Genomic DNA, 26576 nt, shown 5'->3' with positions numbered 1-26576 from the left:
TCAAAAAATCATTAAATCGCTTTTGTAATTTGGTTTGGTTTCATTTATAAAGTTCAGCAAATAATATGATACGAACACCCCAATAATGTCTGCTGCGATGGAGGAGGAGCAGCATGTACACGGAGAGGATGATGCAGAATCGGAGGTGGTGCCGGATGCGGGTGAAGCGGAGGCTGATCAAGTTGCGGAAGTGGCCACGACGACGAGATCATTGAGGCCGAGGGACAAGTTGAAGCAGCCGGCCAAATTCAGGAAATAAGGAAGCAATAGCTATTTTTGGAACTTTACTTATTTAGTGTTATTTTGGTTTTGAGACTTTTATTTAAATTATTTTGAGTCGGGCCAAAACTATAAGTCTCATTCGGGTTTTCTTTGTGGTTCTTTCCCGAATGTCTAGGTTAAGTTGAACCACCCTAGGGTCATTAATCTATAAAATAAGGTATTTCATTACCATTATTTTTCAATGAAATATTTTCCCTAAAACCTAGTTTGTGCAACAAACATAATTTTCGTTCTTTCTTGCTGCTCAACGGGATACGTCCGCTAAACAGCAAGACGGTGAATTATTCTTCGAGTATCGTCGGAGGATTGCTCACGAAAACTTGCAAGAAGATAGTTAATCGGTCACGTTGCGGAGAACGTCCGTAACATAATATCACGCCACGAAGCACGAACTGTCCTAATTGTTTGGAGACTCAGACACCTCTTGTGGACTAAAAATAGTAGTGTCAATACAGTATTAATTAATATTAGTAATAATTTATGTTGGTAGTCTTTTGGTAATCATTGGTTGAAATTGATGAGCGTAGAGTGGCCATTGGTAATCATTGGTTGAATTTGGCGTAGTAATTTAACCCTCTATTCCAAGAAATGTTGTCCAAATTTGATTCCGCAGGCATGAGTTTTAAAAAATGTGAATAAAGTTAAGTTGAAAAAATTAGTGGAATATGAATCCACGTTTATATATTAGTTTTATACACTAGAATGTGAGTGTAAAAAGTGAGAGGAAAGTGAGGTCCATTTACCAAAACAGAAGGAAAAAAAGGACAATTTTTCATGGACGAACAAAAATGACAAAATTAAACATTTTACGGACGGATGGATGGAGTAATTTTCTTTAAAAATAAGGCTAGGGGTTAAATATTTATCATATAAATGGATCTAACTAGCAGATGGAACACATTCGAAAATGAAAAAAAAAAGTCAATTGTGCACCATTAGGCGAAATAGCCAAATTAATTTATTAGTATTTCTTTGAGGAATCTTGTGATAAGCCTGAAAAGTAGGTGACGGGGTGCATTTATTCAACAAATTAAACCTACAAGTTATTTAATTTGAATTGTTCCGAGTCCTATAAATATACTATAAAGTTGCTGCGGATAATTTATTGAAGAAAATAAAGTATCATAAAAACTTTTTAGACATGTGTTGTGATAGCCCAGCCCAATTGAAAACATGAGATTAATTGCCTTCTTTTTATAATACAGCAATTATTGTATCAATCAATTTTCGTCTGTGATAGATTTATTAAACCATAAAATATTAAATAAACTCGTTTGTAATCAATTCAATTAGATCTGTGGCTTAGTGAGAATGGGCTGTAGTTAGAGAGCGCATTCTCAAGTTTCCAACAATTATACTGGGCTTAAATTTCATTTTAAAAATAATTCAATACACGAAGAGGAGGCCCAGTTTTTGGGGTCCAAAAATATGGGAAATTTCGTCCAGTTAGAGAGTATTGTGTAATGTCTCAAGTTTAGGATTTTGTACAAATATATCTAATATACCTTTAATTTTTACATTTTTATCCAACTATAAATTATCCAATGACAGAAACCAAATTTATCTGGTCGAACTTTGATGCCAAACTTTAGAGAAATAATGTCAAACTGTTGTTCAAGCATTTATTTATAATTTGGCATATAGTATTACCTTAGATCTAAGCTTACTTAATATGAAAATATCTCAAGCTTAGACCGGATCAAGGTAATCTTAAAATTTGCAGAATGAACAGTAATTTTGGCAAACACACCTAATTCACATGATATATAAATATGGCTTACCGTATTAAGTTGCAACGATCCTATTTTGTGTATTAGTAATAGTAACTTATAAACCAAATAGGTTAAATTAATGGAACATTCATGATTCAAGAATGGGGGTGATTTATTGCATAAAGTAATAGGTTGCGTACGTGTATTAGATAAAGATGCAATAAGTTGTTGAAATGATTAGTGGAGTGATTTAAACACATAGGAGAGGCATCAGTTGAATGATTATCCATATAATTAATTCCTATAGTTGATTATTTTATGGTGGGCCACACACTCTCTATACATTAGAGTCTCTACAGTAAATATGAATATCAGATTTACTAATAATCATTTTTCAGCTAATCTTTTTATAATCACAAATCTAACATGTTAATTTTGATAATTGAACTCACGCCGACCGCCTCGTTTGACTCCAACACATCAGCTCTCGGCGGCTGCTCTGCTGACAAAATCCCACCGATCAAATAAACATTGGATAAAAAAATAACAAAAAAAGGTTGGTTAGGGGGTTTGGTAAGCCGAAGCAGCTTATCTTTGAAGATGTAATCATCACCATCACCCTTCTTCCTTCATGCACACTCACCATCACCAATAATTTTGAGTTGAAAAAAACGATTTTCAAAATTTGTCGGTGTTAGAAGTTAAAACAGAGCAAGAAACCTCTCTTGCTGATTTTCCTTTTTTTGTTTCTCTAGAATTCCCACAAACTGTCAGCTTCCCTTTCCATGGCATGCATCTCTCTACTCTTGTTGTAGGCGCAACGTCGGCTCTTTAATCGTACTACTGGAAACAAAAACCTTTTTAGATTTGAGTCTTTTTTGTAATTAGCTCAAGGTGTTTGATAAAAAGTGATTTGCACATCCAATTCTGTGTATCCATCATAGGACTACTATTTACCTTTAATTTCTTGCTATCCGTATCATTTTTCGTGCTAATCTGCATTTTGCTGAAAAATTTGCGATTTGTGCTTACTTTTAAGGTCTAGTTCCAATGAATTATGCATATCCTCATTTTCAATTTTGCTAAAATAAAGATGTGTTTTTTTTTATTATTACAGTAGAGTAGTAGTAGTGTTGTGGTGTTAAAGTATGGAGAAGGAGGGAGAGAGGGAGAAAACAAATGCTAATTCACCAGACACAGTTCTTGAGGATTTCTTGAGATGTGCAGAATCTCAAACTGATTCCTCGAGAGCAAGCACCTCGGAATCCCTTGTCGAGATCGATCCTAAGCCAGCCTCCCGACTGCCCCGATTCCTCCAGTTGTTTGGATTCAAATCCAAACGGCCCTTCAATGCTCTTACATTTTCGAAATTATTTAGCAGTAGCAGCAGCTTGAGGGAGCAAGTTAGTAGCGAGCCAAACGCCTTTCTTCATCCCTATTTTAAGCCTCAATGGAAGAGCTTTAGCTTGTTAGAACTCCAGACTGCGACCAGCAACTTTTGTCAAGGTTGCTAGCTTTGCCCTTTGATAGTTTCAAAAGGATCCATCTTTTTTTATCCTCAGATGATGGTAATTGATGTTTATTCTGATTAGGTTATCTGATCGGAAAGGGCGGTTATGCTGAGGTGTATAGAGGGCGTTTGCGTGGGGGGCAGCTCGTTGCCATCAAACGTTTGACAAAGGGTGGCATGGAAGAAAGAATCACGGATTTTCTCACTGAACTCGGGATAATGGGGCATGTGAATCATCCCAATACTGCTAAATTGATCGGTTATGGCGTTGAAGGTGGAGTCTACCTTGTTCTCGATTTATCTCCCCTTGGAAGCTTGGCTTCTATGCTTCACAGTTAGTGCATCATTGCAAAACTCATATTTTCAGCATTTGTGTGAATTCTTTTTATCTGAAAATATACGTCTATTCTATAACGAAACAGATCCTAGGGAGAAGGTAGAGTGGAGTACTCGTTACAAGGTGGCTTTGGGAACGGCTAAGGGGTTGTTGTACCTCCACGAGGGCTGCCAGAGGCGGATCATTCACCTTGATATTAAGGCTGCAAACATATTGCTTACAGAGGACTTTGAACCTCAGGTAGTGTAATTAGAAACCGATGTATTTTCTTGTTTAAACAGGTGTTTCCACGTCTCCCCTTTGCTTTGTTTACCCGCCCAATGTCTCGTTGTTACATTTTTTGTATCGAATAATGATTTGTATACAAGTGAATATATGTGTTTTTCAAGTGTTCGATGAATTAGTCCGCATGGCTTAGTTTCGTTCAGATATGCGATTTTGGGCTTGCGAAGTGGCTGCCAGACCGATGGACTCATCTCAACATTTCAAAATGTGAAGGCACATTTGGGTACGTTCGTGCACTGGTATTTGATCGATTTTAGTTCACCATGCTCGTCCAATTTCCAAGAAACGTCTGTCCTAAATTCCTAATCGTTAGTCACTGCAGCTATCTAGCTCCCGAGTTTCTAATGCATGGAATAGTTGACGAGAAAACTGACGTATTCGCCTTTGGCGTGCTGCTGTTGGAACTCATCACCGGGCGTCGAGCCCTTGATTATTCACAGCAAAGCCTTGTTATTTGGGTAAGCCTGCCTACACTTTGAGGTGCTGCAGTTTTACCATATTTTAGCTAACGACTCGTTGTTTCCACGAACCGACCTTATGCTAGGCTAAGCCTCTGCTGAAGAAGAACAAAATACACGAGCTCGTGGATCCATCACTTGCAGAAAACTACAATGCAATGCAGATGAATCTCATGATCCTGGCAGCTTCATTATGTGTCCAGCGATCCTCGATCAAACGCCCACGCATGAGCCAGGCACGAACGTCCCCTTTAATTCTTTGTTTTCTTGAACTGTATATCATTATCATGCGATGCTGAGCACCATATGACAAAAATGCAGATTCTGTTGCTTCTGAGAGGGAGCTGTGGTAGCCTAGACTTGATTAGGAAATGCAAGAAGCTGTCAAGCTGGAAGAAGTATTACAAGGAGCTCTTCAGCGCCGAGAACTACAGCTTCTCGAGAGGCCTAACTGCGCGAACACGGTCAGCCATCGAAGCCGCCTAAACCGGTACACAACAATTTTGTTCAAAAGGCTGCATTTTGTGGATTAGATAGTCTACACCAAGTTTATGTGATTAATGTGTAAAGATTTATAGGATCAAATTAGCAAATAGACTAGTACTATGAAATTGCAGCTACAAAGGGAGACAACAAAAGTTTGTAAATTGTACTGTTGTACATATGATTTTATTCGTGTTACTATATTTTTATGTTGGATTTGAAGATTCATAATCATGGGCGTATATTGGGATGGTTCCATGTAAAGAAATAGCGACCTTCCAAATTATAGATATATATTCACTTTTTTGTATGCTTAAATTAGTTGTATTTTATACGTACGACTCCCATATTATCAAGAGTTTATTGCACCTAAATTCACAAGTAGAGCACATAAATTTCAAAATTGAACCTTTTCATTTAAATACTACTCCTACTAGCATCAACTATGATGCACTACGTCGCTATAAAAAAAATGATACTACTATTATTTTATATTTACTCGCATGTGATGCGTACACACTCAAGAATCAAGATCTATAAATTAATCGATAATTAAAATAAAATTAGGAAAATGTAACTAAAAATCAAAGAAAACATGGGCATACCGTGTACTAGTACTAGTAATTTCAAAATTGAACCTTTTTCATTTTGGGAAGTTATTTAAGTATTTTAGATTATTTACATTAAATAATACTAGTACTAGTAATTTGTCAAGTAATTTTAATTCTTGTATAGCAATGAAAATATCACACATAATCTTATTTATTTGTAGGTGATCCCTTCCGGCGTGCTTAACATTTTGATTTAATTTTTTTCGAGTTTGTCGTCCATAAAATATGGAAAAAAAATTAATTCAATATATGACCTGTAAACGATTAATTTTTTTAAAAAATAGTATTATTCTCTTTAATAAACCTAAGAATTACTTCATATAGAAGAATTAATGTTAAGACGAAATTTGGATTTCGGTTTTCAAATTTTCTGAATTTGGGGATGTGGATAGATTTGGTTTACAATCGCGTGTATCTATTAATATACTCATCGAACACAGTCCATAACAGTAAACACAAGCATTTTCGCTTCAAGTCAAACCCCACCAATTTCACCCATTTTTTACGATATCTTCCCAAAATTATCGCTGCTGTTTCGCGGTGGTGTCGTCATTTCTCTCCGCCGATCTTAGAAATTGATGATCGACGCCAGCTCGGCTGAAGCGTCGGCCTCTGCGGCGGTGCGCGACGGCGGTGGACTGGATTCCGACCTCTGCGGCGAGGCGGTAGTGGTTGGGAAGGGTTGATTGAGGATACCGAGTATTTCTATTGGAGAAATGAAGAAAGGCAAGGGTAAGACCACCAAATTGCTGCCTAATTCGTTGAGGATTATCTCGTCTTGTATCAAAACGGTGTCGACTAATGCTAGCACCGCTGTGCGATCCGCCGGAGCATCCGTCGCCGCCTCCATTTCCAACCCAGGAGACGATCGGAAAGAGCAGGTCGATATTCCTGACTTCGATTTTGATTCTGTTATTGTATTTTAGTCATTTCTCGTTGCTTGACTTGGTTGAATCCTAGACGGCAGTTACTTGTTTGTTTGTCGTACAAGTTTGGAGAAATGGCCAACCGAACTTGGTTTGTTTTAATTCTGATAAAAAAAAAGTTGGTTTATTTCGCCGAAAGTTGATCCGGATAACTGTTGCGTGGAGTTGATCATTTATTTTCTGGATCGGTTTAGGTTTCCTTGCTGTATTTTAGGTTTTTGAAGTTGATTTCTGTCTATGAATCTAGTCGCATCACCTTATGTTTCGAAAGATGAAGTTTTTAAAGAAGTTACCAATTATTTCTTGTTCGCTGAACATCAAATTCATTTATTTCGCTTTGCAGTTGAAATAACCTTGTTACTTTTATTGTCAATTATTGGCTGAATTGGAATTTGGAACCATTGATTAGACAAAGTTTAGTTTTGTTTATCAGGTTTTGTGGGCTGGCTTTGACAAATTAGAGCTCAGTGCAACTTCCGTGAGATGTGTCCTATTACTTGGTTATCTGAAAGGTTTTCAGGTCTTCGATGTTGAGGATGCCTCTGGGTTAAGTGAACTGGTATCTAAGCGTGATGGACCAGTTAGCTTCTTACAGATGCTTCCAACTCTTTCAAATTGTGATGGTACTGGAAAGTACAAATCATCACACCCTATACTGGTGGTGGTTGGTGGGAATGAGGATGAAAGAATCCCATCACCTCAGTATACTGGTCAAGGCAATGGTAGATATGGTCTGACAGAAACATCATTTGGGAGCCTGATGGAACCCCCTACTGCTGTTCGGTTTTACTCAATGAAGTCGAATGAGTATGTGAAGGTTATTGACTTCAAATCAGCAGTATTCATGGTTAGATGCAGCTCCCGAGTCGTAGCTATTGGTCTCGAAGAGCAAGTAAGCACCCTGGGCATAACATTTATTGATTACAATTTGCACATGAGCCTACCACAATCACCCCCCCCCCCAAAAAAAAAAAGAAAAAAGGGAAAAAAAACAGGAATCAAGGCTATCATCAACAATTCCATGAATTAATAGCAGTGTGTAGTGGATTAAGGACAGTCTATTGCTAGATTGTAGTATTTGCATTTTCTTTTCCTTTCAGTTGGTTGGAACACATTTTGCATATGTGATGTGACTTGGACTCAGAACTGTTCTCTTCACAAGCCTGCCTTCTGTCAGAGGAACTTTGGATGATCTGATTCAAATGAGAAAGTTACTTAAATTGGCGGGTCCTAGTATATGCAATGTATAGTTGATTGTTAAATGAGATCCATTGCAAGTGTGATTTACAAGATGATTGAGTACCAATGCCCTTATTTCAAATTCCAACTTTTCATGAACATGATAACTTAGTTGATAATTAACTTTTTTGTTACTTTTGCAGATTTACTGCTTTGACACCCTTACTCTTGAGAAGAAATTTATAGTTATAACCTATCCTGTACCGCGAGTTGGAGAGCAAGGATCATTTGGAATCAACACAGGCTATGGTCCAATGGCTTTGGGTTCAAGGTGGTTGGCTTATCCCCCTAATCGCCCATTCCTGTTAACTACAGGAAGGGTGAGTCCAAAAAGCCTTGCCTCCAGTGTAAGTCCATCAACATCTCCAGGTAGTGGCACCATAATGGCTCGTTATGCAGTGGAGTCTAGCAAACACTTAGCTGCAGGATTGCTCACCCTAGGGGACATGGGATACAAGAAATTTTCTAAGTATTATCCAGAGTTGGTTCCTGAGAATGCTAGTGGTTCTCCTGGCTGGAAAGCTGGAAAACTAGCAGCATCTGAACCAGAGAGTGCTGGAGTGGTAAGTGCAAATCAGTGATAATCTTGGTATTTCATTAAATTTGGTAGTTACTGTTGGGCAGAAATAAAAAAAAATTAATGTTTGTACCTAGTGTTCTGTCTTTTAGAGATATTGAGCTTCAATATCTGCTGATGATTGTTTTCCTCGCTGTATTTTATTATTGCAGATTGTTGTGAAGGACCTTGTTTGCTCAGAAGTTATAGCACAGTTTAGGGCTCATACAAGTCCAATATTGGCTTTGTGTTTTGACCCAAGTGGAACCCTTCTGGTTACGGCCTCTGTACATGGAAATAACATGAACATCTTTAGGATCATGCCTTCACATAAATGTGGGGGATCAGGTTCCAGTGACTGGAGCAGTTCCTATGTGCATCTTTACAAGCTTTATCGTGGCATAACTAGCGCAGTAAGTAAATGCATAGTGTTCTTTGTCTATTGTTCACTAATTACCTTTTCTCTTTCATAACCCATGTCTTAACATTATCCCCTTGTTTTCCTGTCTTAATCACCAGGTCATCCAGGATATCTGCTTTAGTCATTACAGCCAGTGGATTGCTATTGTATCAGCAAGAGGAACTTGCCATATCTTTGTTCTGTCTCCCTTTGGAGGAGATGAAGGTTTTCATACTTTACATAAACCTGGGCAAGGAACCTCTCTGTTTTTAGCTTCCACTCGACCATGGTGGTTTACATCATCTTTTACTGTAAATGAGAAGCCTTCTTTGTCTCCACCTCCTTGTACCCTATCTGTCATCACCAGGATAAAGTGCAGTGACACCGGGTTAATTAATTCAGTAAGCAATGTTGCTGCTTCTATGGTGGGTAAGTTATGGGTGCCTTCTGGAGCTGTTGCTGCGATCTTTCATAATTCTAACTCTATTGGTTCTCTGGAGGTTAAGTCAACTGGTACCTCGCTGGAGCATTTATTAGTGTATACGCCATCAGGCTTTGTGGTCCAGCATGAATTTTTATCCTCAATGGGCCCTGAACTGATTGGGAGTACAACCGAATCTTTGTCAGCCCCACAAACCAACCCTCAAAATGAGGACTTAAGGGTGAAAGTAGAACCCATTCAGTGGTGGGATGTATGCAGAAGATTGGATAACATGGAAAGAGAGGAGTGCATTTCTGGCAGTATCTTTGATGGACTGGATGATGCTGAAATTGATGAGGATTCCAAAATGGTTTTTAGGGAGAATGCAAGTGCTGGTGACAAGAAACTTGCTAAGTCTGATTCTCTGAAGTCACTAGATAGATCTCACTGGTATTTGTCAAACGCAGAAGTACAAATAAACTCTGGCAGGATACCAATATGGCAAAAGTCAAAGGTATACATTTATAGATAATTGACGTTCTTGTGATAAATGAAGCTCTTGTTTAACTCAATATACTTTCTTGAATTAGATGCATTTCCATGTAATGGAATCTCCACTAGCAGAATGTTATCCAGGTGGGGAGTTTGAAATTGAGATGGCTTCTTCACATGAGCTTGAAATAAGGCATAAAGACTTGTTGCCAATATTTGACAGTTTTCCTAGAGCAAGATCTGGCTGGAATGACAGGTCATCAATACCTTATACTTTGCTATTGTTCTTGGTTATACTTGTCCTCTCTATGATTGAAATACTCGCAAACTCTACTGCAACATGTTCTGGTACAACAAACCCAGATCTTTCTGATATACTTTGAAATATTAAGTAGTAGTAGTAGTAGTAGTAGTAGTATATTTTGTTTGTGCATGAACAGTTTACAGTCCAATGAAATCGTCAGATTTCCGCATTGCATTTTCACAAGTTAATAGCTTGGATAGGGTGTATATAGATGATGTTAGATGGGTATTTCAGTGTTTATATTACAGTCTATGGAAATTCAGTGTATAACTGTATATTAGAGATATTGCTGAGCTAAACTTTAGATGGTTACTGTTTTCCTGATAGCCTCTTTGGCCTATCCATTTAGTTGAATATTAAACGGTAAACAGCTTTTTATGATGGTTGTTTTGTTAGCTAGTAGATAAATCATATTTTCTCATTTAATTGTTTTAGCTGCACTATTTATTGTTTCTCATTGGTATTTCACTTGGTTTACTTATGCAGGTCTATACCTTCCGATGGAAAATACCTTAGTGCTTCTGTGAATAATTCTAAGCAAAAGACTAATGAAGCAAGTATTATTTTTCATTCAAAGCTACCCTCTTTTAGCTCTACAGAAAGCTCAGAAGGAGGTAAGACGCGTTAACGGCTTGAAATGTGAAAATTTGTAGTTTGTAGGTTTTCAGTGGTACTGCTTCCAATGATAGTTCCATTTTCATCTATCTAGAAAGTATCTCTCATCTTGAATTACGTCACATAATTAACAACACGAGGTCTGTACTTTTACACCAGGATCATCCAGACGAATGGAGAATTTGCTTGATTTGGATCACATGAGCGTTGACAGCCCTCCGATTGTTGTTGGTCATGCTGAGGGTAAGACCGGTGTCAAGGGGTCTATGCCAATTATTCCATGTCCTTCACAAAACACATGCGATGGAAATCTTCTTTTGGATAATGCTGCAATCAGTAGGTCATCCTCACTGGGGAATGAGATGCAGTTGCTGAATGTTGACAATCCTGACTCAGACACAGACATCGTTATTCCTTTGAGGAACGATGCAACTGTAGATTTTTCTCCCTTATTTAAGGAAGGGTACTATAACAAACCAGAGCTCCCCGATCATCAGCAGTCAACTGAAGTTATAACACATGAGGTGAATTCTGGTGATAACACGCATGAAGAGGAGAAGTTGGAAGACGAGGAAGGGCCTCAAGAGGAAGGTTGGATTGGCGGGATGTTTGATTTCTCTGAAGACTGCTAAATCAGAATCCAGTGCGACGGGAAGGAACAAAATCACGACGACAATATACATGATATGATACATGTGCACCTTACTGCCCTATGTGGTATGTATACTGCTGTAAATATAACATTCTTGTTGTTTATGGAGAAGATGAATTTGGGTTTTCTCACGTTTGCTGTATCATCTTCTGTACAGATGATAGAACTTAGTTGCTTTGTGTAACATTTGTTTTCCATGGAAAAAGGAGTGAAATGGAAATATGGAAAAGTAATTCAACACCAACATTTCATTAATCAGATTCCCTTCATTTTAGTGAAGATTCCTCTGCTAATTTGTTAATTCCTTCATATGTTGTGTTTCTGTAAATTATTATGTGCCATCAGTGGGAAATTTGTTGCAGCATTTTAAGAAATACTACTACTATATTACTTTTAATAATTCATGATGTAGCTTCAATTTTTAGGCATTACTCTGTTGAACTATTTGGTTGTTTTTTTTATTCAAATGGGTTATCTATTAAGATAATTTTGAATTAGACTAAATATGATACCAATAGTCTATTTGATCTAATTTAATTTAATCAAATCAAATCATATACTTATTATTTCAATCAAAAGTAAATTAATTATAATAGTTTATGATTTAATATAGTCTAATTTTCAAATTAACACAATGAATAAAATATTTTAAAAATATTTTGAATAAAATACACAATCAAACAGTTAAATTGGACAGTACCTAAATTGATGTTTCTAAAACTATTAAGTGTACTTTTTTTAAATTACAACTTACAGAATTAAAAAAAAAGTGTATTGGTGATTGGATGGAGATAACATACTTATGTTTAGAGAATATTCTATTTGGTGCGTCTGCAATCACAAATAATAATAAAATAATAATAAATACTAATATCTAAATACATAGTACTGGATTTAATAACATTGCAATATATTTTTTTGATAATAATACTGCTAAAACTGCATAATTATAATATTGAGGATATTGTGATACATGAGTATCTTATTGATTTTTTATAAGTTCATTATATTTTTGGACAACTGAATAGTTAAGGACTTTATTGTAAATGCATTAGATGGAGATAAGATTTGAGAGTCCAAACCTTTATTTTTTTTAAAAACCGTTTTGTTTCTATCTGCCAAACCACTAACCAAATCAAAGCCCTTCTTTATTTTGGGCTTACATGCCTTGCTCTTTTGCATCCAATTTCTTTTTTAAATCTCTTTTTAAAGAGGAATAATTATACTTCTCCATTTTCGAATCAATTTCTACTCCCTAGTTCTTCATTAAAAGAGTTGGCAAGATTCCCTGTGAATCTGACAAATATATGTGCAAGTACAGTTGTGTTATGAATGTGAATCTTTTGTTTTTATCTTTTTATAGCATGCTGTTTGTGAAGTCAATGTAGACATTGAAATTGTCTTGGTTTATTTTTGCTTTTCAGACCATAGCATGCTGGCCATTTTGGGGACTTTTGCAATTCACACCTCTCTTTTATTTTTGCTTTTCAGAATGCATCAAGTTTTTATTCCCTTTTCCTCCTTAAATGCTCTTCTTTTGTTTCTATTCGAAAGTTGGGATTATATCATAAAATTAGAGTTGAATACAAGAGTTTAGTCTAATTTTTTTTGGCTTAAACCATTGCTAAAAACTAGTAACTCGATTGGTAAGACGCTTCTCTTTGATCCAAGAAGTCACAGATTTTAGTGATTATGGGATAAACGGAGAATCATTATTGATCAAATGATTAACTATTTTGTTTCAAGCAAGACATTCTCTCATCCCTCTCTATGAATTTGAGAGGCAAAAGAATGGGAGATGGGAGGAGGTGGAGACAATGCATAGTAATAACGATTTTATCAATATAAATATACATACATGATACTTTCATATACTCCCTTCGTCCCGGACCACTTGCACTTATTTCCTTTCTGGGCGTCCCAAGTTATTTGCACTCTTTCCATTTTTAGTAAAAATTATCACCTACGGCCGCAATTGTTGACTTTGCTATACACTCATTCCTTAATCTCCGTGCTGAAAAGGAAATGTGCGAGTAGTCCGGGATGGAGGGAGTACTATAATATACTAGTATCAAATTTACATAGCACCTAATTACAACTTATCAAATAAAAATTGAATTGATTTCGAGGGGCTACAAGGGTAGTGGGGTTGTTGAAATGAGCACATTTCCCCGTGCAATTTACTCATAGAAAGGACCACTTCAATTTTCTTATTTACAAGCCATTCCATTAATCACAACCCATACCTAATTTAGTCAAATTTTTCCTTCTCTTCATTTTTTCTAAATTGAATGATCTCGTGCAAATATAAATACAGGGTTATATGTCTGCATTTATGTTTTATTGGGCAATTAATCTTTAAAGGGGCATTTATGGTTACGCTACTCAATTATATTATCCTGAATTTCCATTTAAAAATGGACCCTTTTGTGTGTGACTTTACGGCCTAACAAATTGTCTTTCAATTTTATCTTTCAATACAACATATTGCTATTGTCTCACCTTCATATAATCATTAAGTGAAATTGAATAATTACTATATTAGACATGTCACATTCCTATGAAAAATTGGAAAAAGAAGTAAAATTGACTATAGTCAAAATTAATAAATGTAAGATCATCTTCACCATCCTATATATCACACTATTATTAATATGCCTCATAGCTAAGAGCATGGCCTAGTCTATATTATTGATGCACCATTTTCTGCCATAATGTCTATATAGATGAGGACCTTCCTAGGAAGATTATGAAATTGTTTTCTCATATTTTATTCCATTAATGTCGATGTTACAATTTTTTTAAAAAAAAATCATTGAAATATAACTATATTAATTGAACTCAAAGGTTGTTATATTATTGTATACACATCAATCACATAATATAATGTCTTAGAATCTAGTAGATGTGACTCTAATTTTTTTTCTTAAATAAATATCTTTGTCAAGAGCGATGATGGAGCAGTAGATATTAATAATACTCAATAAATCATAGGAATATATAATGTGGCTACTGTTTAGTTGATTAAATAATGGTCCTCCCACAAATTGAGAGCTACACATGAGTATTCTAAAAAGACCCAAAAGCTAAAGTAAAAGATAAATAAAATGCACGTGGGTTATTATCATTAATTTTTATTTTCGAAAATAAAAAAATAGCAAGATATAAACCCGAACTAAAACAAGAAAATTATAGGACTCATAAATAAATTGATGTATCTACATATACTTTGCTTAGTTAACATATAATATAGCAAAAAAAAACAAACAAAATCACAAACTTCCAATCAAAGTAGCTAGATATGTGATGCAGATAAGAAAATAGAAATGAAATCAGACATATGAATAAATGTCCAAACTGTCGTATGACTCTTATTTTTATTCAGTTTGATGATTTATTTAAGGTGGAATTTCGTCTTCAACTTAAAAGAGAGGAAAGATAAGTATTAATTCTCAAGTTTGTGATCGAAGAGAAGAAAGGGAAATTTTTGTTCAAATCGAAATATACAGAAAACAAGTTTCCAAATGAATTCAATGTACGATGCTGACGGTGATAATTACTTTTGGACATGAATGAATCATTTAAATATATAGATACAATTACAATTTTGACCCGCAAAACGAAAATGGATGGGGTGCTTGACATTTTTTCTTATGAAAATGAGGAAATCATTTACTATTATACTTATAAATGCTTAATTTATGTTGTAACGAACTTCAGTTATAAATGAACCAATCAAGTAAATATCAATTACACTTTCAACCTTTTGAAAAATTGAGTTCGAAGTTATAACGTCCTATCTATGTACTTCGACTTACCGGATTTTAAATTTGCGACAAATATTGGACCCCAAGAAAAACTACATATTTAGGACTAATAATTTTCATCACAAATACACACAACATTAGTAGGAGTATTAGATTTGCAGTATCAAGTCTTTTCGTGTAGTACATGTTTTCATCGGGCTAATCCAACAAATAATTTCGATGGAATTCAGGTTGGATTTGAAAAACGGATAATAATTACTCCCTCCTCTCCGTCCATAAAAATGAATCTTATTTTGTCATTTTAGAATATTTTCTTTCTTCTCTTACCAATTTTTCATTAAAATTAGTGTCGTTCACAAATAAGGCTATTTTCCGTGAAAGGAAGAAGTATTATTTCAATTATTTTATTTTTTATTACTTTATTAAAGTTAAGCTTAAGTTATTATTTTCATTTTTCATATGTAGCTAGATTATCATATCGAGTTTCGTGCTGTCATGTCGAGTTTGTATCGCCGTCATGTTGTTATCGTGTGGTGTCAAGGTGAACTGAATCGCATCGCTAACATGTTTATGTCGTATTTGGATTTGAATGTAATTGGGAAGTTTGTGTTCAATTTAGATTTCCTCAACACATCATATTCGAATTAGACCTTATAAATTGAATTATTATCATATTGACGTGATAATAATTGGACCCTCAGCCTTTGTCAAGTTTAATCGAACACTCCCCCCGTCCCAACTAAGTTGAGTCGTATGCATTTTTTGATGTCTCAATTAAGTTGAATCATTTATTTTTTTAACAAAAAACAAAACATCTAATCACTCTTATTTTATTCGATCACTTACTTTATTTTATCTTTATGTTTCTTACTTTATTCATCTCTTATACTTTTCAACACGATTTCTTAAATTCAATGCCCAAAAGTTTTAACGTTGGGAATGAGGGAATACGATAAAACACATTTATTTAATCATTTATAAAATGATATGCTCCCTCCGTTCTGCGGTAGTGGTCTAGTGGAGACGTTTCTTTTTGGCATGTAATTTTTTAAAAAATGTGTTAAATGAGTTAAGTAACACAAGAATAAAGTAGGAAATAAAAAAAAGGAGAGAGAGATGAAGAGAGAATAAAGGAAGAGAGAGAGAGTAAAGTAACTGATAAGAAATATATTGACTTTTACTTAAAAAGAAAATTATTTCACTGTTATAGAACATAACAAAATAACTCATCTACTATGGGATGGAGTGATTAATTACTACTCAAACTAGTAGTACTACATAGTGAAGCTGTCATAGTACTTGATTCTCAAGTCTCTAACATGATATAAAGCTGTTAAGTCAACATAAAAACAAAGGTACAAAACTGAACTTGTTCCATGACATACATATCCTGCACCGCGATTCAGGCGATTACAGCTGAACTCTACATCCAGCTGTCAGTACACTGTTCTCTCTCTTCCAACGTGGCACCATCTTGCTAGCGTTCATATTTATTACGTGCCTCGACACGTCACCATCATCCCAACCAAAAGTTCATTTTATAAAAACCCGAACCTCGGATTTATTTCTGCCACGTAGGCTCGGACATCCGTTTGTCAATCCGAACCTCCCCTAATAAAACCTCGTCCACCCCAATAATGAATTACTAATCCGTTTGTCAATCCTTCCCTAAATTTCCACCCCAATAATGAATTACTAATTCATTTACACAGGCAGAGAAGATACAGCCATTTTTTGATTTTTTTTCCACCTTCTCCCAGAAGCTACACAAGCCCAAATTTCCACTTGAAATCTTGATACTCTCTCTCTCTCTCTCTCTATCTTGAGTTTCTTTCATGTGAAGCCACTCTTTCTTTTTCATCAACCACTGTGTCTGTATTTACACTTCTCTGCAACTTTTGATGCTGTCACGGAAAAGCACTTTCGCCACTCCTTTATAACCCTCCGTCTCCTCCTTTGTGCTGGGGCAGCGCAAATTCATCATCCAACTCCCAAGAAATGAAGCATTTCTCGACGAATTCCTGCGCTTACGGCGTCGTGTTGCTGCTATCCCATATGATCGCGGCGGCGCATTCCATGCTCCACCCCGTCGATTTCCTCGCCCTGCAATCGATTCGGAAGAGCTTGAACGATTTGCACGGCTCCAATTACTTCGCCTCTTGGGATTTCACGTCAGACCCCTGCAATTTCGCCGGCGTTTACTGCGACGGAGATAGAGTGATCGCCCTCAACCTCGGCGATCCCCGGGCCGGATCCCCCGGTCTCACGGGTCGGGTCGACCCGGCTATCGGCAAGCTCTCCGCCCTAGCCGAGTTCACCATCGTTCCGGGTCGGGTCTTCGGGGCACTACCTCACACTCTCTCCCAGCTAAAAAACTTGCGTTTTCTAGCAATCAGCCGGAATTTCATATCCGGTGAAATCCCGGCAGGTTTGGGGCAGCTCCGCGCGCTACAGACGCTTGATTTGAGCTTCAACCAGCTCACCGGAAGCATCCCTTTCTCCGTCGGAGCTTTGCCGTCTCTCTCCAACGTCATCCTCTGCCACAACCGGCTCGCCGGTTCGGTTCCGCGGTTCACTTCCCGAGCCCTAACCCGGCTCGATTTGAAGCATAACGATCTCTCCGGGTCCCTCTCGCCGGTCGGACTGCCGCCGTCCCTCCAGTACCTGTCACTGTCGTGGAACCGGATCACCGGCCCGGTGGACCGGATTCTATACGGATTGAACCGTCTGAGCTATGTAGACCTGAGCTCGAACCGGTTCAGCGGCTGCATCCCTGGCAAAGTGTTCAGTTTCCCGATCAGCAATCTCCAGCTCCAGAGAAATGACTTATCTGGTCCGGTCCAGCCTGTGGATCAAGTGAGAATCCCCACCGTGGATCTCAGCTTCAACCGGCTCTCCGGGGGAATATCACCGCTTCTGTCAACGGTTCAGAATCTATATCTGAATAATAACCGGTTCACGGGTGAGGTGCCGGTCAGCTTCGTGGAGCGGCTGTTATCGGGGAGCATAGAAATTCTTTATTTACAGCATAATTATCTGACCGGGATCAGGATTAATCCAAGGGAGGAGATTCCGGTGAGCACCTCTCTATGCCTACAGTACAACTGCATGGTGCTGCCCATACAGACGCCCTGCCCGTTGAAGGCTGGGAGGCAGAAAACAAGGCCCACCTCGCAATGCATTCAATGGAAAGGGTAACAACTAACATGGGGGGGGGGGGATTCCACTTTTTTTGTTAAGACTAATTTTGTGGATTATTATTTGATCATTTTTGGGGATTACGCTAAGCTTATTTGTAATTAAAACACTTATTAATACTTATATAGCTTTATTTCATTTTCTTATTGAATATACTATTGCTTTGCCCCTCAAATCATTTGTTTTCTTGCTTTTACAGAAGAAGACGTTGTAAATTGTCAGATTGCCTCCTCTCTTGCTTACAATTATATATATATATATATATATATATATATATATATAGGAGTACAATTTAATATTTTGTGTGTGTGTGTGTGTTTTGTAATTTGTCTGTAGTGGAATGATTTTAGCAGAAGTGCTTTTCTGTTTTGTGTTATGGGTTATTATGTAATGTTTGGAGAATATAGTTCTCTCTCTCTCTCGCTTTAATATTGAAACAATAATTCTAACAATTTGAAGACAAAAAAAAAAGGCAATGGAGATTGTGGGGATGTCTCTTTGTCTTCTGCATTTGATGAGGAATCATTTGTTAATCAAGATCTGGACGGTCAAAAAGAGATGACTTCAAGATTAACCTTTCTTATTGTTTCTCCAAGTTTCTTTTCTTGCATCTCAAACTATGAAAAGCTAAAGGGAATATGGTGCTGCTGCTGCAGCTGCAGGGTGATATGATATGAATTCATATTTTAAATTTTCTACTAGGTAGGGGCCAGGGGACTGAAATAGAGACCAATTTAAATTTTTGTCATCCAACTATAGTATAGTTAGGTGAAATTGGTCATTTTGTTATTCATGTATGACCCTCTCGATTATTGCAACTATCATACTAATCTTTCAAAATCTCAATTTATCCATTAATTTTAGTTTATGCAATTTCGCTTTATAAAGGATCATCAACAGTATCATGCGGTACACAGGAATAAATTAAGTATTGTCTAAATATGAAATAGATTGATTTGATTTGTGGAGGATTAAATATGGTGTACGTTTTCCTTATTTTTTGTTTTTGCTTCCAGATGGCCAAACGATAGAATGTTAAAACTTCAAATCTTTCTATTAAAAAGATTAATATTAACAGTAAATGTATGTTACTAAATCTTGTACAACCAAATACTGATTTATTTGGAAAAAACTAATTTATTTATGCATTTAATTAAAATATATGGATGCATATATAGTACATGTAACATGCATAATATTATGGTCATATATTATGATTTGTGTATAAATTTTAACTTTTTTAGAACCATAAAATGTAATTAATGCATATTTTAATTCAAATTTGAAAAGCAATAAAGAGACAATTCAAATATAAAAATTAAAAATTAAAAATGAGGCTGAAGACTACTCAAGTCTTTTTAATTTGTCGGGTCCACTAAGGAGATGTTCGGTTTGCAAGATTGTATCCAAAATTAAATTTGTAGTGTGTTTGATTCATAAGATTCAATCCACAACTCAATCCTAGATGGATAATCATAAAATAATTAGTCATAGCTAACCCCCTATGATTAAAATAATCTTACAACTCAATCCTATATTATATCTTGGTACTCCCTCCATCCCCAAAGAGTATGAACTTTAGGTTCGACACGAGTTTTAATACATTATTGGTAAGTAAGAAAGAGATAGAGAGAGAAAGTTTTTTAAGTGTTAGTGGAAAATGAGTCACACCTCATTAGAAAGAAGAAAGTTTCCAAAATTGGAATGTTCACTCTTTGGGGATGGACGAAAAAGGAAATAGTACATACTCTTCAGGGACGGAAGGATATTATTTTATCTGGGAAGCCGCAATAAATTTACTACCTAAACTATCAAGAGTGTCCACTATAGGACAACCCCAATAGCCTCATCCCCTTTTTTGTCCACAGCCCCAGTTTATTTGTCCGCGGCCACAAAAAAATTGTTTGCGGCTATAAGGTGGACACTTCCAATAGCTCCAAAATTTTTAGCCACTTATCATTTTTTTCGTCTATATTAAATCAATTAAAATTATCAGAATGTAAATAAATAGAAAACGAGGTAATTGTGACCGAATATTCGTTGTATTGGAAACGGTAAAATTATACAACGAACATTTAAAAACAATACAAATAAAAAAACCGTCACCGTCTACTCGGTAGCGGAATCGGATTCCTCTTCCTCTTCTCCGCCGCCTCACCCGCTGCCGCCGGCCGCTCCAGTACAATCCTCATCAGACAAGCCTAGCCGCCCCATTAGAGAGTGAAAGTGTAGAGATTGTTTGAAAAGGGTGTAAAATTGGTGGTGGTGGAGTGATATTTATAGTAGAATTTTCGAAAAAAAAATTAATGTGGCCGGCCAGCGCGCCGATCGCCGGCGCACTATAGGCCGGCACGTCCTCACACATAACTCGCCGGAGTGCCGTCCGCCCCAACAACAATCGTCCGCCCCGGGGCGGAATCTCCCTCCACTATAGGCCGGCGGGGCGGTATCGTAATGGGGGGCGGCCGGCGCGCCGCCCCTATAGTGGACACCCTAACAACACTTGGGAAACAGTGAATACAGAATATTGAGGTGATGATGACGGTGATGAATGGGGAGTAATTACTTGTCATAATTTTTGGGTTTTTGTACCGAATTTGTATGGAATTTGTTCAATCATTTCGCGGATGTGAAATGAACCAACCATCTTCCTTAACTAACAGAAACCAAATAAGTGAAATAAAAGAAAAGAAAAAAAATGTTAGGTGCATATCTTGGTACAATAATTAATTCAAGCACTTGCTCTCATAATTACAACACAAAAATACTCATTATATTTAACATCGGTATAGGGGCAGTTAATAGGAAAAATAAGATAAAACACAACATATGATAAGAACAAAAGTTCCTTTTATTACAAGTTGAATAACAAAATGTGGTTTTTACTTTATTATGGGGCAAGTGAACTTACAGTTACAGTGCCATAACCTTAGTAGAAATGTCTCCTTCTCAATATCTCCTTGTTTGCAGGTGCTGGCGCCTCCCCACCTCCACGAGCCTCCCACTTCACGACATCCCCGTCCCAAGACGAGCTGACCAGCATCGGGTAGCTCGGGTGCCAGCTACAGTCCCTCACTGTCGACTTGTGATGCTTCAGCTTGGCAACTTTGGCGCCAGTAACCTGAAACACATTTCAGCGTCAAGATTTAGACTGTAATGAATTTGTTGAAACGAGATATGCGGAAATCTAGGACAAGGGCATACCAAATCATATATATAGATGCAAGAATCGTGAGATCCGGTGTAGATGTACTTCTGTCCAGTGCTGCAAACAAGTGAGAGTTTTGAGGACATCTAATCGAGTACAATGGGTGGAGTCAGTATAAAGACTTGCCTGTATTCGGGTGAGAAGTAACAGCGGATTAGAGTGCGCAAGACTGAATGGCCTTTATACGTAGCTACCGACTGATCATAAGGGTGCTTCAACTCTCTCGCTTGTGAAGGGTAGTCCATCCATCTGTAGTCCCACTCCGGATTCTTGTGCAGTGGATAGCTGAAATACGAATCAGATACAGGAGAATCGCAACAATTCTAACTCAGTATCACAAGATCACTCCCATGGCTTAACTTTCAAAATTAACTAAGCAGCAGATGAGAAGTAACATAAAAACTGACATGTAATAGGGATGTTTTGATGTCATTTTCCGGATATCCCACAGCTTGATGGCTTGATCTTTCCCGTTGGATATAAGATACCGACCATCTCCACGGCTATCAATAAATGTAATCCCTTCAAGGTGCCCCTTTAGGATCCCTGCAGCCTTTCCGTTCGGTCTCAAGCAGCGCCTATCCCAAACCTACATGTGGCGCCATTTTGTTATGTCCCGCATATAATTTTCAAGAAAAATAAGAGAAAATGAAATAGTATCTCATTTTAACAAATTGAATGCTTCCATAATAAGGTGCACTGACACTGTATTACCTTAATGGCTCTGTCATCGCTTCCTGAATAAATAAGATGGCCACTTTCATCAGCAAAGCAGACGGTGTTGACATCGGACTGCAAGAAAAAGAAAATAAGAATCGGTGACAAGTTTGAAATCATTTCCCTAGACTCAATGAGAGATACTATAATTAACTGACATGCAGCAAAGATCAAACTTATGCAGACGTATTGAGAGCCAAAAAATCACAATATAAGACATGCGTTTTGTTGGAGCCGAACAATTCTTGATTTTTAATCGGAAGTCTAGTTCTGGAGCGAAATATAGAAAATACTATTCAGTAGTATTACAACCCTACCCCGTGGCCTGTGGTGCGAAGAGAGACTTTCTTCGCTTCGAGGTCATAAACATATATATCATCATCATTGCTTCCAGCAACAATTTCACGTCCATCTGTCGAGAATTTCAGCGAGAACATTCCAAAGGCAAACCCACCATCTTCAGGAGAAGTGAAATCCAAACATTCATGTTCCTAAAGAGTAAAAACCCGTATTTCATCAATGCTAATGTGATAGAAGTAACACAGAAAGAATACCACCTCCACTAAAAAAATGCAGTAGTATTAAACAAGAAACCAAGGGTTTGATATAAATTGTATGCTTTGAGTTTTACTAAGACCACTTTACAGAAATTGGTAAGAAAATTAGAAAAACTAATTATCAGTGTTTGTACCGAATTGTAACCGCACCATAACATCATGAGATAAATGAAATAAAAGGTGGGCTTGAGATGACTAGAATGATAACTGTGAATGCAGTGTAAATAAATCGAACATAAAGTTTTATGTGGTAACTTCAGATGCCAAAACTTAACAGTACTTGAACTTCATACATTGTTGTTTGCAAGGGATTCTTTGGCAGCAGATCCAACGTTGACGATGTGGGCTATAGGCGACATGCTACCATAAACCTGAAATACAGTCATAATAAGATAATCATAAGAAGATAACTCAAATAATATTTTTCTTATGAGCGACTATAAAAGAAGGCACATATTTCATGAGTGTTGAGACGTACAGCACTGAAACATGCTGAGATAGCAGTGCATATGAGTTATAGAACAACTCTATAGAACGTTTACATGCTTTTGAAACAACGGGAAAAGGGAACCTACAAGATGTCTTTTATCGGGCGATAAGGCTGCATCAGTAATTGTCCATGTGAAGCTTCTAGCAAGAATGTTATTTCGAACTTTCCATCCTCTCTCGACATCATATATTCTAATTTGGCTTCCCTGATACGTAATCAGCAATACAATAGGAAGGTCATGATTGCAAGGAAAGAATCTAGAGATACTATAAAACACAATTAACATTTTCCCTTTTTCTTTTCCCTCTCTATCTCTCTCTTGATGCAGTGTTATGCGTTGGTACCTGAAAAGCAGCCATAAAAAGCGAGCCATCCAACGAAAACTGCGACACATAAGCCCTGGTTGACATCTGGTCCACAACCCAAGGACCATTAACAGGCAAATATTTACTCAAAACATGACGGCAGTCTCCTGGCGAGAACCTCCCTCTTTTGAAAAGATTTGCTTCTCGACCAGCCAGCATCGTCACTACTGAGACGGGATACTCACGCTTCCCTGGACGAGTTAGACTAAAATTCTCCTGCGGAGATTGGAGCCTTGTTAGCTGAGCAATATCATGGTCTACAGAATGCAACTGCCTATTGATCCGAGGACTAGCACGAATCTCATCACTGGAACTCGAACCATCAAGAAGTCTGGAGGCAGAATCCAATCTACTAAAGCCATATCCCATATTTCCAATGCTGGTGTCCTGACCTACAAATAGCATGTCAAGCTGCAGTCATACCATTGAACAGTTGGCTCTCCACATCACTGTATGAAATCATAACTTAACCATAAAACACCTGAAAATCAGACACATAAGCACATCTCAATGTTGTAGATAAGCTTGCTACTTAATACTACTAGTAAGACATGCACATCAAATGCAGGGAAACAACACCACAAGCACACCATCTTTTTCCTTAACAGCATAAGAATAAGGTAAGATACCAAAAAAGATTCTTTTTTTACTTATGGCAAAAAAATATCACCAAATCTACCCTAAAAAGGCACTAAATTTATCACTAATCAAACCCCCAATTTCTTAGAACCACACCCTTTGGCTGGTTTAATTGGCTCGATCAAGTACTAGAATATATGTTTACTGTAGGCTTGACCAGAATCCAAAAATTCATACAACAATCAAATCCCAATTTTCAAGAAATTCAAGAAACTAGCCACTCCATAATCAATAATCGAATCTCATTCCAACCAAAAAACATCGAAGAAAACCCAGAGAGGATTCAGTAAACAACGATCAATCATACTAGGATTTAAACAAACAAAAGAGAAAGAAAAACCAACAGTGAAAGGAGAAATAAGAGATTGAGCCATAATCATGAGCAGATCATTTTACCAGTGAGCTCCCAAAAGTGAATTGCGGCGGTGGCAGTGTCAACAGTTGATTATTCACTTGTTTGAAATGGGGTGGATTCTTGCTTGAAATAATAAGGAAATAGTAATTCAACAAAAAAAACTTAATTACTTGTATTTGTTGGGATAAAAATGGGTTCTTGGTAATTGATTAATTGCGGTTAGTATGAAATTCTGATGAGCTCATGAGATACGATGGTGCTTTTTGCTTAGAGATTGAAATATCTGTCAGCTTATGAGAATCTGTTTCCACGTGTCAGCTCTATGCTGTTTTTGCTCGTGGAAAACAAAGCTTTTTAGATGGGAGTATATTTGTTGAATTTATTTAGGCCAGTGCTCGGTTCGTTCTACATAAGTTGGGCAGATATAAATATGGGAAGATTTATTTGTTGTGGGTCCTACATAATCTATCAATATCTAAAGTGAGAGTTTTTTGGTCTGCCACCTGGCAGCATTTTGGCGGGAAAGTGATAAAAATGGAGTATGTTAGTCATCCAGCTGTAGTGCAATCTTTAGAACGCTGCCCATGCGCTATACCTTAGGCCTGCTAATATAGGTAGATCTATATTGAGTATTCTGCAATGTGAGTATTTGAAAAAACTGGAATGTGCAGTATTCGAAAAAACAAATGGCTCAAGAAGGGAAATTAAAATGAACTATAGTCCGTCCAAAAAGTAGGAAGTGTACAAGACAATCTTATCAGAAAAAATGAAATATTAGGCAAAAAACTTGCAACAATTAAAATGATTTAATTATAATTTAATTTAAAATTATAATCAATAATGAGAGCAGGCATACCATTTCAAGCGAAACAAATCAAAAAAAAGAGAGAAAAAGTCTAGATCTAATGAAATCAGTACTACTCCTAAAGAAAAATCAGAAACTCAACACAATCAATACAAGGCGGGTGAAAGAAAAAACGAATATGGAGGACGGTGGGGCAGCGAGACAGCACGACCGCGAGCGTGGCCGCGCGATAGATGAGGCATCAGAGAGGTGGTAACGGGGAGAGAATACGATGCGGTGAGGGCGGTAGCAGAGAGGGGAGAGAGAAGAGGCGGAGTGAAATTGAGGAAATTAATGAAAAGAAAATTAAATAAATTTTTTCATCAGAATAAGATGAAAAACACAACCCAAACTTACCATGACATCCAAGGCTGACGGAGAGGGCAACAGCGAAGCAGAACCGTATGAAATGAAAGGCCGAGGCTGTTCGAAGAGGAAACGTCTAATTACAATCTCTAATTAACATCCAATTTGATAACTTTTGCTACTTTTAGAGTGAATCTAACCTTTTATTTCAGGAATTTTGAAGTTGGGAGATTGAGTATGAACATGAGTTCTTTTCTTTTTTGTAGAGGAAAGAAGGTGTTTGGGCTATGGTCGGTTAGCGATAGAGGTGAGTGCAGAGGAACGGCGCACAGAACAAAATTGAGGAGGAGGAGGAGGAGGAGAGAGAGAATTCTGTGGGCTGGTGTGTAGGCAGAGAAGGAGAGAAGGGAGGAAGATGGAGGCTTTTCTGCATGGTTAGGGAATAAAATTGGGCTGCGATTAAAGAGTTGGGCTGATTTCTCTTTTTAGGCCCTGCCAAGTTAATTTGAGGTTAATTAATTGCCCAATTATATTTTTTGAATCTCCTAATTTGAGTAAATTTTAATTATTGAAATCCCTGATGATGAGTCAATTGAAAGTAAGTAATTTCACAGATTTAAAAATGAATAATTCTAATTTTTTTAGTTGATGGTATTTGACCATTGAATTACATATACGTTCGTATTGATAAAATATTTTATAATAATTATTAATTAGTGTAGTTTGTTGTATTATTTTAAGTTTTATATTTATTTCAAGTTAAAAAAAGTATTAACAATACTATACAAAAAATAATAAAATAAAGTTATAGTATGTTGTGAAGTATTAAAGAGATTAATAAAAACAT

General features: G+C 36.9%; 4 protein-coding genes across 11 annotated transcripts; 3 read left to right on the top strand and 1 right to left on the bottom strand.

The window, feature by feature from the left end:
- Window positions 1-2422: 2422 nt before the first annotated feature.
- LOC121792940 (receptor-like cytosolic serine/threonine-protein kinase RBK2) lies at window positions 2423-5298 on the top strand. Of its 4 annotated transcripts, none has more exons than XM_042191083.1 (8): window positions 2423-2550; window positions 3112-3500; window positions 3587-3838; window positions 3927-4081; window positions 4270-4349; window positions 4440-4584; window positions 4671-4820; window positions 4906-5298. In XM_042191083.1, the coding sequence occupies exons 2-8, from the start codon at window positions 3143-3145 to the stop codon at window positions 5068-5070; spliced, it is 1305 nt and encodes a 434-aa protein (XP_042047017.1). In that variant the 5' UTR covers window positions 2423-2550; window positions 3112-3142; the 3' UTR covers window positions 5071-5298. The 4 variants fall into 4 exon arrangements, with proteins under 4 accessions (XP_042047017.1, XP_042047024.1, XP_042047040.1 ...); XM_042191090.1 differs by lacking the exon at window positions 2423-2550 and adding an exon at window positions 2580-2596; XM_042191106.1 differs by lacking the exon at window positions 2423-2550 and having other exon boundaries at window positions 2603-3500; window positions 3587-3778.
- An 823-nt stretch (window positions 5299-6121) lies between these two features.
- On the top strand, window positions 6122-11538 carry LOC121805982 (autophagy-related protein 18g-like). The gene is made up of 8 exons (XM_042206046.1): window positions 6122-6559; window positions 7038-7496; window positions 7987-8406; window positions 8573-8812; window positions 8919-9734; window positions 9811-9968; window positions 10503-10630; window positions 10791-11538. The coding sequence occupies exons 1-8, from the start codon at window positions 6395-6397 to the stop codon at window positions 11261-11263; spliced, it is 2859 nt and encodes a 952-aa protein (XP_042061980.1). The 5' UTR covers window positions 6122-6394; the 3' UTR covers window positions 11264-11538.
- Window positions 11539-16442: 4904 nt separating this feature from the next.
- LOC121792931 (MDIS1-interacting receptor like kinase 2-like) lies at window positions 16443-18469 on the top strand. Its single transcript, XM_042191072.1, has one exon. It carries the CDS (start codon window positions 17049-17051, stop codon window positions 18246-18248), a length of 1200 nt encoding a protein of 399 aa, XP_042047006.1. The 5' UTR covers window positions 16443-17048; the 3' UTR covers window positions 18249-18469.
- A 2609-nt stretch (window positions 18470-21078) lies between these two features.
- On the bottom strand, window positions 21079-26158 carry LOC121805951 (LEC14B protein-like). Of its 5 annotated transcripts, none has more exons than XM_042206006.1 (12): window positions 25930-26157; window positions 25781-25846; window positions 24621-25181; window positions 23565-24066; window positions 23306-23425; window positions 23024-23101; window positions 22491-22664; window positions 22171-22248; window positions 21864-22045; window positions 21583-21741; window positions 21453-21513; window positions 21079-21369 (listed from the first exon to the last, which is right to left on the bottom strand). In XM_042206006.1, the coding sequence occupies exons 4-12, from the start codon at window positions 23988-23990 to the stop codon at window positions 21178-21180; spliced, it is 1470 nt and encodes a 489-aa protein (XP_042061940.1). In that variant the 5' UTR covers window positions 23991-24066; window positions 24621-25181; window positions 25781-25846; window positions 25930-26157; the 3' UTR covers window positions 21079-21177. The 5 variants fall into 5 exon arrangements, with proteins under 5 accessions (XP_042061940.1, XP_042061953.1, XP_042061948.1 ...); XM_042206019.1 differs by having other exon boundaries at window positions 23565-23977; XM_042206034.1 differs by having other exon boundaries at window positions 21197-21369; window positions 21453-21503; window positions 25930-26158.
- Window positions 26159-26576: the final 418 nt, after the last annotated feature.

The sequence above is a fragment of the Salvia splendens genome, chromosome 1 (assembly GCF_004379255.2).
Source record: "Salvia splendens isolate huo1 chromosome 1, SspV2, whole genome shotgun sequence".
Taxonomy (NCBI): Eukaryota; Viridiplantae; Streptophyta; class Magnoliopsida; order Lamiales; family Lamiaceae; genus Salvia; species Salvia splendens.
Note: the sequence above shows the minus strand (reverse complement) of the source record. Positions and strands in the feature narration are given on the sequence as shown.

What these genes read in the sequence shown, in the direction of transcription:
- LOC121792940 (XM_042191083.1), top strand. Translation starts at nt 3,143, where the DNA reads ATGGAGAAGGAGGGAGAGAGGGAGAAAACAAATGCTAATTCACCAGAC. An exon ending in GACCAGCAACTTTTGTCAAG is followed by an intron (nt 3,501 to 3,586) that starts GTTGCTAGCTTT and finishes TATTCTGATTAG; the next exon opens with GTTATCTGATCGGAAAGGGC. An exon ending in CAGAGGACTTTGAACCTCAG is followed by an intron (nt 4,082 to 4,269) that starts GTAGTGTAATTA and finishes AGTTTCGTTCAG; the next exon opens with ATATGCGATTTTGGGCTTGC.
- LOC121805982 (XM_042206046.1), top strand. Translation starts at nt 6,395, where the DNA reads ATGAAGAAAGGCAAGGGTAAGACCACCAAATTGCTGCCTAATTCGTTG. An exon ending in GAGACGATCGGAAAGAGCAG is followed by an intron (nt 6,560 to 7,037) that starts GTCGATATTCCT and finishes TTTGTTTATCAG; the next exon opens with GTTTTGTGGGCTGGCTTTGA. An exon ending in TACAGAAAGCTCAGAAGGAG is followed by an intron (nt 10,631 to 10,790) that starts GTAAGACGCGTT and finishes CTTTTACACCAG; the next exon opens with GATCATCCAGACGAATGGAG.
- LOC121792931 (XM_042191072.1), top strand. Translation starts at nt 17,049, where the DNA reads ATGAAGCATTTCTCGACGAATTCCTGCGCTTACGGCGTCGTGTTGCTG.
- LOC121805951 (XM_042206006.1), bottom strand. Translation starts at nt 23,990, where the DNA reads ATGCTATTTGTAGGTCAGGACACCAGCATTGGAAATATGGGATATGGC. An exon ending in AATCCCTTGCAAACAACAAT is followed by an intron (nt 22,665 to 23,023) that starts GTATGAAGTTCA and finishes TTTACTCTTTAG; the next exon opens with GAACATGAATGTTTGGATTT. An exon ending in GCGATGACAGAGCCATTAAG is followed by an intron (nt 22,046 to 22,170) that starts GTAATACAGTGT and finishes CGCCACATGTAG; the next exon opens with GTTTGGGATAGGCGCTGCTT.